Source organism: Mytilus trossulus, chromosome 14, assembly GCF_036588685.1.
Source record: "Mytilus trossulus isolate FHL-02 chromosome 14, PNRI_Mtr1.1.1.hap1, whole genome shotgun sequence".
Taxonomy (NCBI): domain Eukaryota; kingdom Metazoa; phylum Mollusca; class Bivalvia; order Mytilida; family Mytilidae; genus Mytilus; species Mytilus trossulus.
In genome coordinates, this window is record NC_086386.1 from 13262442 (window position 1) to 13274365 (window position 11924).

The following is an 11924-nucleotide window of genomic DNA, read 5'->3' on the forward strand; positions in this document are numbered from 1 at the left end:
ATATGTTCAGTACTGTTTTCCAGATTACACAATCTTTAAAAGTTCTAGATTTATCACAGAAGAATTTTACTGAATAAGGCATACACATTAATGTAGGCATCTTTATTTTATCTTTGTAATAATAAATATTGTCAATCAAACACAAAGAGAAGCAAAACATTAAAAGTGTCAGTATCAACATAATGAAAAAGTTGTTTTTCTTGTAAAATATTTTACTTTTAAATGAATGCACGAAATAATCATATTACAACAAAACAGGTAACATAACATGCATTATGAACGAATATACATACTGATAATAGAGTTTTTTTTTCATTTCAGCCGAAAGTAAGTATAAATAAGTCTCAGTTAGTATGAAAAAATCACAAATTATTTTTTTTATTTCAATATCATTAATTTTTTTAAAGAAAATGGTACTCATGATATCATTTTCACGGTAGTACTCAATTGTCAAGCTGATGTCTCAACCGTCTACATGTTCGAAAGAAAAGACAAACAAACGAGCAAACACAATCGTGAAGGTGAGGCAGAAAATATCATAAGGATATTCGGACTCATAAGTGGAAGACAAACGGACAATGCTACAACAAAAGTAGATAGACAACCAAATAAAGAAAGTCTACGTAACACAAAAATAACAACTAAAAATTAAACAACACAAACCACACCTAAACATAACGGGATGATCCAACACGTAAACCTCATAACAGATTAAGAACAGATGTGTCGACAGGGGAAACATCTAATAAAAGTAGCTTAATAATAATTTTGAAGATACCTAGTGCGAGAGGGGCATGCGTGTAATATGGACATATTCTTGTTACGTTTTATCATTTATCATATAATTTGTGTTGTTTGTTTTGAATTACATACAACAGCATTTTTTAATTTTGTATTTTGGTCGATACAGATTACTATAAAAAAAAATAGCAGCCGTATGTATAACGACTACCTTACGCAATGTTGCTTCAAATTGCAAACTGTATTACTATCTTGTTTTTTTATTCTTTCAGCAAGTAAGTACCAAACAGATTAAGATAAGTATATATTTTTTTTATAAAAACGTTTTTAAACATTGGTTTTTACATATTCTGCAGATCTAAAGATATGTATTCATTTATTTGAATTTTCTTTTGAAAAGGACATTTATACTCCTCCAACGTCCTTACTATGTAAACTACTATGAATATCTTCATACACAGCTTGAAACGATTCCGGGCTAGTTATTTCATTGTTTGAAATTGTCATTGAGAGTAGTATCGGGGAAAATATTACAAGTAATACTTGAAGTATTCATTTTTCTATTGTTTACCACTAATCATGCCGTTATTTTTTTACAGCTACTGCAACGATTGTCATAAGTAAGTAAAAACAAATTATTTGTTATTGCGTATGCAATTATTTACATGTGATAAATACAGGCCTAAAAGAATACAAAATAACACATTCTAAATGTAGATGTGTTTAAAGCTTTTGATTAACTAGTATAACATGTGTAAGAAAAGACTAATTATCATAGATACATAATTTCATCTTCAATAATCTTTAAGTACGAATAATTTAAAATGCCATTTTTTCAACCATACATAGATAGATTTACCACTGAATGTGGCACACATCGTGTTGCTCATGATATTACAAACCCGGTAAAAAGTTTGATTCGGTAGGTCACATTCGTGCAAAGGGAACGGGGTTGTAGTAACGACATAAGGAACATATCCGATATCATCTTTGAAACGGTTATTCCATTACGGCCAACCAACTCGTGATGGCGTCCGTAGAATTTACGAAGAGATGATTTCAACTTCACCATTTGGAACTCTTGATTTAATAGCTTCCTTGTGAGCAGCAAACCCTCTATCAAGAAAATCATGATAGGAAACACAAGCCTGGGAATGTCGTATCAATTGGGAGATATATACCCCGTATCTGGTGCTGCTGGAATGTTACAACATAGAAATTGGAAAGTTCACAATTAGGAAGCTTACCTTATCTCTTTTGTCGTAAAGTTTGTTTTCAACCCTCCTCATTGTCAATTTCTAGATGTTAGTCAAGATATGAGGCGGAGGTAGCTGAACCTGTTGTATCCTTTCTCTCTTGTTCGATGGGAACTGTAAATGACAGTAAGACGATAGTAATGCAATTTGTTTTTTCAAATGATCTCCGAAAAGATGTGTTCTTAATATGTAACGTCACTAGACATTGTCGATTTTTTTTGTGTGTCGTAGAAAAAAACATGGATAACAATAAACTTTGACGTCACAATTGAATATTGACCCCTGTTCATGAATAACTTATATAAAATGAACCATAGTTGATACGTTGTTTTATCTTCGTGAGTTTGTAAAAGTAAGATAAAAACTGTTTCTTTATATTTGTTTAGAGAAACAGTAAAGGTTATTATGGAGATACACAATTAGGAATAAAGGTCGTTATGGAAATACACAATTGGGAATGAAGGTCGTTATGGAAATACACAATTAGGAATAAAGGTCGTTATGGAAATACACAATTGGCAAAGAAGAAGTTATCTAATGTCACACAGTTCATTACGTACAGATGTTAAAAAACGTCAGAATGAAAAAAGAATTAAATTGCAATTAAGTAATCTTACCTAGATATTAAAGTCAATTATGTATTGCCAACTAAAAACTATATTTGTTTTTGTTTCCAACATGGATAATTATATCTCTAATGAAAATATAAAACAAAATGTGAGTATGTCATTTTCTAAGTATGCAACAGGAATGTACAATACAAGTTCAAAAGGTTCAAACTATTTGAATGTATGAAAGGAAGGAGATTTCGTATGACCTTCAATGAGACTATTATCTATCACGTGTTTAGAAATGTTGATCACCTAAAGCACGACTTCAATCATTTCTAGTTGCCTCTAAAGATAGTGTTCTTTTCTCAAATTTTGCTCGGGTACTTTTTAGGTTTCAATTTCCAATAATTCAATTGTACCTAAATAATGTAGTACACAATAAAATAAAATTGAGAATGGAAATAGGGAATATGTCAATTAAAGAGACAACAACCCGACCGTAGAAAAAATCAACAGCAGAAGGTCACCAACAGGTCTTCAATGCAGCGGAAATTCCCGCATCCGGAGGCGTCCTTCAGCTGGCCCCTGAACAAAAATATACTACCTCAGTGATAATGAACGCCATACTAATTTCCAAATTGTATACAACATGTACAAGAAACTAAAATTAAAATAATACAAGACTAACAAAGACCAAAGGCTCCTGACTTGGGACAGGCGTAAAAATGTGGCGGGATCAAACATGTGTATGAGATCTCAACCCCCCCCCCCCCCTATACCTCTAGCCAATGTAGCAAAGTAAGCACATAACAATACGCACATTAAAATTCAGTTCAAGAGAAGTCCGATTCTGATGTCAGAAGATGTAACCAAAGAAAATAAACAAAATGATAATAATACATAACAACAGACTACTAGCAGTTAACTGACATGCCAGCTCCAGACTTCAATTAAACTGATTGAAAGATTCTGATTTGAACATATGTATATCAGGCACAATTTTTCCCGTTAGGGGTTTAGTGTCATACCATCATAACATATATAAGAAGAACATAACCCATGTCATGCCAACAACTGATTTTTGAATAAATGTGTTAAGTTCCGATTTAAAGACCCTATAAGTGAATCAATATTAACGCCAAAATAAGCAATCTTTAATGACCTGACAACAGTATCGTAACTATATCCCTTCTTAATAAGTATATTTAAAGGTTTTGTTAGTTTTTGAGGTGAATACTATTTTGTGCTTTAAAGAATATTTCCATAAAAAAAATGGATGTGAAATACCTGAGCGTATAAGAAGTCTGCATGTTGAGCTATATTTGCGAATGATGTCCTTATAACGATGATAAAATAAAGTAAATGTTTTCACTAGTTTGTGATATTGAAAACCCTGGTTTAATAATATTTCAGTAATACATAAATTTCTCTCGTTATAATCTTAAACATTGTTACATATACGACCAAATCGTACAAGTTGAGATATATAAACACCGTAGGATGGTGACAAGGGAACATCACCATCTTAAAAAGGATAATTAATGATCGAAATGAAAAATCATCTCTTTTATCATAAATTTTAGTATTTAGCTTCCCGTTAGTGATAAGTTTGGTTGTAATAAGTAACTACACATATGTGTTGTTATTTTTTAAGTTCTGTATACTGTTATTTGTCTTAAGCCATTGCATTGTCATTTCGTTTTCGACGCATGAGTTGGATTGAATTACCCCTTTGTTTTCTTTTGCCTCTCTTTTATTTTAAACGACACAGAAGAAGTAAATAACTGTTACTGTAAGATTTTTAAATTAATGTACAAATATTGGACTGTATATATGTAACACTTCTCAACGTGTCCTTTCCCCCAAACGTTTTCGATTCCTTAAAACGTGTGCACTTTAAACGCCATAACGTCTTGCGTCTTTTCGCGCTAATACATGTCTATCCCAAATGACACCAATAACGTCCACGGCATTTCTGTGATGGGGGACATACATGTAGTTGATGAAGTGGTCATTGATTAGCATCAGTTTATTCAATGCCGATTGTAACTGATTACCATAACTGAAAACTCAATCTGTAACATATGAATTAGCGTTTGACTGAAATCACTTGTTGTTCAGTTGCAAGTATTTCATGCTCATTTAGAACGAACATACACATAATTCTAGAACAAATTAATTAATCGTTTAATATGTAAATTATGTGTTACCAATAAACTCCGAACATGCCTTTTATTCTGCAAAATTGACTTCACCTTTTTCAACACTTCTGATATTTTAAAAGCTCTCCAAATCAATATCTGCGTAGTTACATTGTATGTATCAGGTTTTAATCCCAACCAAACGCATGGAAAAAAGTATTGCAACACCAAATTGAAATTGAAATTTAAAAAACACTCTTTATTTTTTTGTGATATAATTTGATCAAATATAACAAGTTAAACATCATTTAAATATCACCTGAGTTTAATCAATAAATATCGATTCGATAAGTTCTTATCTGCGCATGCAGCTACTGTACTCGTAAACAATAAAACAGATGTGTTTATCCTCATCGTTTTTAACACTTTAAATAACCAAGTTTATAAACTTATGTAATTGACACCTTGTAATTGGTCATCCACATGTACAACTCATACCTGCAGAAAGATTGCAGATAATCAGCATGAGGAGACATGTATGTCGCTGTGACAATTGCACGTATTGTTGGTCATCACCATTCAACTATAAGTCGTTTTGAGAATAAAAATCAGGCAACAAACGATGACAAAGACCTTCTGAGATCAAGACAATCCCCTATAACATTTGTTAGGGGAAATCAACAATAATGAAGGTTGGTCAGAAGGAAGCCCATTACAAACAATCCAATCCTAAAAAGAAAGTGATGACCATACAGGAGCCTTTAAACAAGAACTGTTCGAGATCTCCTCATCGCTACTGGTTATCGTACAATAAGACCATTTCGGGGACCTTTACTTACGAACAGACACACAGTTGCCCGTATCCAACATAGAGCAGAGCTCGCCAAAGTTGGAAATTAGCATCGTGGAGAAAGATCCAGTTTTCCAATGGAGTTCTGTTTATCTTCCTTGGCCCTATCATTGCCCGAATTTGAACCATATCGAGCATATATGGGCCACTATTGGGCGTAAAGTGCACGAAATGACACCTCAGTTTAAACACCTCATGAAATAAACTATACCTAGCTATCGTCAGGAATGGTTGCAGCTACCTTAGCAACAAATTAGTCGACTTATGGCAGGACTCAGAGGACGTTAAGATGCGGTTATCCGTTTGAGTGGAGGGTGCGCACAAAGTACTAATTCTTTGGCGTAAAACGATCAACCATGATGTGAAAAATTATCTAAAGATTAATTTTTAAATGTCTGACGTTGTGAAGTTCGTCTACAGTTTAAGTTGTAAAATGCATTTATTTGTACAAAAAACACTTCATTTTGTTATGAATATTTTAGCAAAATATTTTTTTGTTTCATACATTTGTTGTTCGTTTTAACGCCAATGTTATCATTAACTACGTTTCAATATTATTTTACAAATATTCAATTATGTTCAATCCAAGATAAGGTGTTGCATTACTTTTTTCCATGTGTATAGTATTTATCCCGTGTAACCGTAAAACTTTAGGCAGAAACCCAAATGTTTTTACTGATGTCGTTCAAAAAATGCATTAACTATTTGGCACTGGACGTTATTTCTCTTGTTCGTGCGTCTGTAGTGATGCCGGAAATTTAAAATTTAGGACAAATACTATTTGGAATTTTCATTTAAAAAATTAAAGAGCGGATAAAAAGACCGATTTTTAAAAACTTCAGTAAGAGACTATTTTAATCTTCGTATGTCAAAATGAAAGTAATGAACAATTAAACCTAGCCGAACGGACGCTACCACTTTACCAAGGGTTATTCTGCCGGATTAAAAAATATATTTCTATTTTTTAATGAAATAGTGAAATGAGTACACGTTAATAAAATAGTAATACCTAAATAACCAGCGTATTTATAATATAGACAAGAATGATAATTCCAGTAAAAGAAAAAAAAGCTAGATATGGACACGTTTGGGGAAGTGGACGGATTTGGGCGTGCATACCAATGACACGCTTTGGGGCCCTTCAACAACTAGACATGTTTGCAGTTCAGTGACGCCGATGTGGGCACGTTTGGGGGAATCAAATACGTTTTTGGGGAGGACACGTTTCTGAGTGTTGCATATACTTTTGAAAAAAACTCAAAGAAACTGTATTGCAATTTATTATTTAGATACACTGTCAGTAGTTCACATAAGAAATATGTAGAAACAAATACTCTAGGACATATGTGGCCGAGTGATCGAAGTAGTCCATCTATAGTAATCACTAGAGAGTCAAAAATGAGATCGTAGGTTCCTGTTGGTGTGCTCGACTGTAATCATTATTTACAAGGGTTGCCATTTTTGCTGCAGAAGATCGATTGCTCTATCCCTATATCACCTATAACATTTTAAATTGGACAAAAAACTAAATCATCTAAAGAAGTAAAATGGACCGAAAGCAACAGACACAAAGCAAAAGTGTCGGACTAAAACCAAATAGTCGGACAAAATACAAAACGGACCTATATCAACGGACCTAAAGCAAAAGTGTCGAACGAAAAGCAAAAATACCGATAGAAAGTCAAAACAGACTAATGCAACGGACAAAAAGCAACGGTCAAAAAGAAAAAGTTTCGGACAAAAGGCAAACTTATTGGACAAAATACAAAACCTGACAAAAAACGAATTTCAGACAAAAAGCACCTTATCAAAGGATCTTTCCACAACTCACTGTTAAATATTGAGGTATGGTATGATTGACATTGGGACAATTATCATAGAACCAAAGGGAACCTTTCCTTTCTAGAGCAAACATATTCTTTTTTTTTAAATTTATTTATATAATAAAAGTACAAGTGCAACAAAAATACTTCAGTAGTAATCTTTAACACATAAAATATAATAATCCACAAACTAAAATTAATCTTAATATCTTAGATAAGCTGATTCGAATTGGTCACATTAAAACAGTTGTATATTCTAAAGAAAATTTTCCTTCATCATGATTAAGATAGCACTCAGGACTTATGGGTTACGATAAGATTTGACTTTAGACTCGAAAGACTCCTTGATTTGATGTTTTACTCTTTTATTAAAGTCTATATTTCCATTGTATGTAACAGCAAGGAAATTGTATATATTTGAACATATCACAATATGCATACACTAGCAAGGTTTGATTAAGAAGGGAACCAATATAATTCATATTATTGTATGTAATACATGGAAACTAATATACACTAGTCAATTTATAAAAAACATAAAAAAAAAAACTTCATTTTTGTTTAATGTAACAGTCAGGTATTCAATGGGTCAGGTGTATCACATGATAATTTCCCGGGGTTTATTCATTGTTTTTCGTGTAATTATTTTAAAGTTTAACTCATGTTCTGGGTGTTACATATGCGTTTTTGGTTCAATTGATGAATAAATATGATCTTCAGTATATTTAAATATAGCAATTTCTCCGCCATCAAATCCAATCCACACATAGTCCTGACTGCTTATAGTACAACAGATAGGGTTATTTCTAAGTTTATCCCTCTGAATACACTGTCCGTCCATGTTGACTAAATACTGCTCACGTTTGGATCGACTGGTAATGGTGAGCAAAGATCTATTTAGAAATCCGGCACCTACAATATCAAAGTCTTCTGTTTCTTCAGGATTTAGAACCGACAGAAACCGAAATCGCTGATTTCCATTTTTATCAACAACAAGGACCCACGATTCCTTTTCAGGACGACATACAATGCAAAACAGGCCATCATTATTTTCACTTATTTGAACAGGGTTGGTGATGTCAACTTTATCTGTGTAAAGTGAAAGTTCTCTAGCAACTGACTTGCCACTGGAGTGTCGCCGTATAACATACCTTCCACGATCACCTGCAGACTTGTCGAAAAGACATACTATGAGCTCGTCTCCGCTCGTACCAGCCTTACAAATACAGCATAAACGTAGCTCTCCTATGTTAATACTAGATGAAAGTGAAAACGAGGTTTTCCTTGTGACTGCTGAAGTAGAACAAGTCAACTGTTTTAAAGTTTTCTTGTTCGCGAAGCCGATCATCAAACTATTTTTAGTATTAACACCAGCTGTGATTGGAACCTGGTCTAGGTTTTTCAATGTTTTTAAAGTTATAATGTCTCCTCTGACATCGATGTCATTTACATCACGAGCGATCAACCAAGCACATAATTCTATCTCTTGGGGGACAATCCAAACCACGTCTTTTCCACTAGCAAAGGACACCACTAAGTTGAGTTCTTCCTTATCCCACTTAATTGCATCTACATAAGCGATGTTGCCTTCTTCGTTTTCTTCTTTTAATGCTTCATTTTGAGGTGCCATAATCCCGGAATCCTCGCTTTTAACACTTGCCGTTTCTTGACTTTTGATAGGTTGTAGCATTTCATATATTCCAGCTTCAGTATGTCCCATAATGTGCCGCAGTTTACTTTTGGTTGCAAATTCTTCGTTAAACTGGAATATCGGTACTTGTAAGTTTGGAATGGTATCGGTATATGGGTCGTGTTCTAGCAGTTTCTTTAATGTCACATGGTACTTAGCAATGTCTGTGTCAGGAATATCGTTGCTATTTGTTTGGCAGGTTTCAAGTATTGTCTGAATATCGACCATACGTTTTTCTTGTGTTTTAATGAACCTTTTATACTCGTTGTCAGCAATCTTTTCTTCTGAGTTCAGATTTTCAATCAATTCATTTTGTAATTCATCAAATGTATCATTAATCATCTGTCGCTTCGTTCTTATGAGTTCGACTTGCTCACTGACGGACGATTTAAGTATGGTCTGTACGTCTGATGCTTTCGATATTGATTCTTTTATTTGAGGAATTTTAGACTCTTCTGCATCTGTGATGGCCTTTAAAAGAGAGTTCCTGCATTTGGTTCCAAATTCTTTTAGTTTCATGAACTTGTGACTTTTATGCGGTCCTGTAATGCAGTCGTCGCAGACTAAAAATTTACAGTCCTGACAAAAGAAACGAACTTCTTCATGTTCGTGTTGCTCACACCCGGAAATTAAAACCGACATGTTTTCTGAAATAAAGTTATAAATTTCATACTACCAAGTAAAATAAAACGTCTTTTCATGCATATTTAAAATTTGACTAGAAACATAAACCAGTGCTTTTAGATCATATAATTTATTTAACATAATTTTTGTGAGAAATAGTTATACCAAATTTAGGTCTCTTCAGACATGCACAAGGCCACAATAATTGAAAATCCGAAACTTGTATAAATAATAAATTAAGAGATGATAAACATAATTTGACAAGAGAACCCGAGCTTTGTATAAGTAAAATCACAAAAATATTGAACTCCGAAGAAAATTCATAAAGTCCCAAATCAAATGGCAAAATCAAATGACAAAACACATTAAACGATTTGACAACAACTGTCATATTCCTGACTTGGTACAGGCATTTTTAAATGTAGAAAATGGTGGATTGTACCTGCTTTTATATTGTTAATTCTCTCACTTATATGACAGTCGCATCAAATTCCGTTATACTTACAACGATGCGTGAACAAAACAGACATTCCCGTTTGAATGGTTTTACACTAGTAATTTTGGGGCCCTTTATAGCTTGTTGTTTGGTGTGAGCCAAGGCTCCGTGTTGAAGGCCGTACTTTAACCTGTAATGGTTTACTTTTTAAATTGTTACTTGGATGGAGAGTTGTCTCATTGGCACTCACACCACATCTTCCTATATCTATATAATAAATAAAAGTCAAAATATGGGTACAGCAGTCATCGCTGTGCTTCAATCTCAAAACGAACAAGTATTTACAAAAAAGCACAAAAGCATTTAAAAAGAAAGAAGGAAAAGAGAATAAAACGTGAATGATGAACATATTGAGACTAAAGTGTCTGGTCGTGTTAGACCTCACAACATGTTGTGTCTGGACTGCGTGTTGTTTTTTATTGACTTTTATTTGTACAAAAGAGTCGAGTATTTGTAGCTGGTGCCCCGTGTTGTACTGTCAACAATTTTGTACTGTCCACATTTTTTGGTTATTCTTTTAATTTGTTATTGGTGTACAATTTTAAACTTATCGAAAAGAAAAAAATACAATAGAATGAAAAACACCAACCTTACAGAGTTAATCTGTCATCATATGATATAAAATGGGACAAGTGAACCTTCGATCTTCCTCTTTGATTATAATATTTGTTTAAATAACTTGTACTAAATGTGCATCATTATACGTGTGCAGATAAAGACAGATAGTGCATAATTAGTAAATAGATGTAAAAATTGTACAGAAGTTTCAATGGGAAAGAATTCTTTTTTTAAATTGATTGCAACGATTATTTTACAAAACATATATTACAAAATCTAACAACAAGCAGGTTTCAAACTTTACTGTTTCAGGTTTTCTTAGATAAACACAAGTTATCTTACCTAAAAAAAATAATCTGACATCTTTAAAAAACGATGGACGTTAAATACCACTTGATGTAAATAATAAAACAAAAAGCGATTTTATATTATTATATTTGAATTTTCATTATGCATTAAGCAAAAAAATAGTAATTGTCCTTCGTCTCCCTCCTTACCAGGCTTATAATTTTAACGCACGTTTCGCCTACAATAAGAAACAATAATGACGCTACCTCAAAACTGCTGGAGTGCCAAATCAAATCAAAGTTAAAGAGCATAAATTATTTAAAACCAAAAATTACAAAATGTGACACCAATACAGATAAAACCATATACCTGGGGTAGAAAAACCTTAGTGTTTCGAAACAAATACCATTCTATTTTACAGTACATGTAATGTACATCTCAAGACTCGTTATTCATACAAAATATACCGTCAGGATTTTTCGAGGAGGTAAACAAAATGCTCTTTCCTTCAGTATATGACCATAATCTATGTGTTAAGTATCGTTTTTTTTTTAGATTTTGTAATGGTACACGGAAGATAACTCAATTTGAACTATGTCTTTGAAAGTATTCACTTTAGCATACTAGATATACCAAACAAACTCGAAATGTTGACTGAACAGATTACCAAATACAAATTGGACAATAATACTTCAAAACTAAATAAATCTAAATAATAACTCAACTTATTTATTTTGCATTGGCCGTGCAGAATAACTAATCGGCATTTAATATCGATAAAATGTGACATTATGTGACGATACATGCATGTAAATGATGTAAACAATGATACATCAATTCAAAATTGACATACAGATTTGCCAATCTTGATTTTAGAAACAAGGCAAAAGATTATAATCTTTGAAT

General features: G+C 32.9%; 1 protein-coding gene across 1 annotated transcript; it reads right to left on the reverse strand.

Annotated features, from left to right (window-relative positions):
• Positions 1–7908: 7908 nt before the first annotated feature.
• Positions 7909–10817, reverse strand: LOC134696692 (uncharacterized). Its single transcript, XM_063558610.1, has 2 exons — positions 10762–10817; positions 7909–9699 (listed from the first exon to the last, which is right to left on the reverse strand). Exon 2 carries the CDS (start codon positions 9692–9694, stop codon positions 8036–8038), a length of 1659 nt encoding a protein of 552 aa, XP_063414680.1. The 5' UTR covers positions 9695–9699; positions 10762–10817; the 3' UTR covers positions 7909–8035.
• Positions 10818–11924: the final 1107 nt, after the last annotated feature.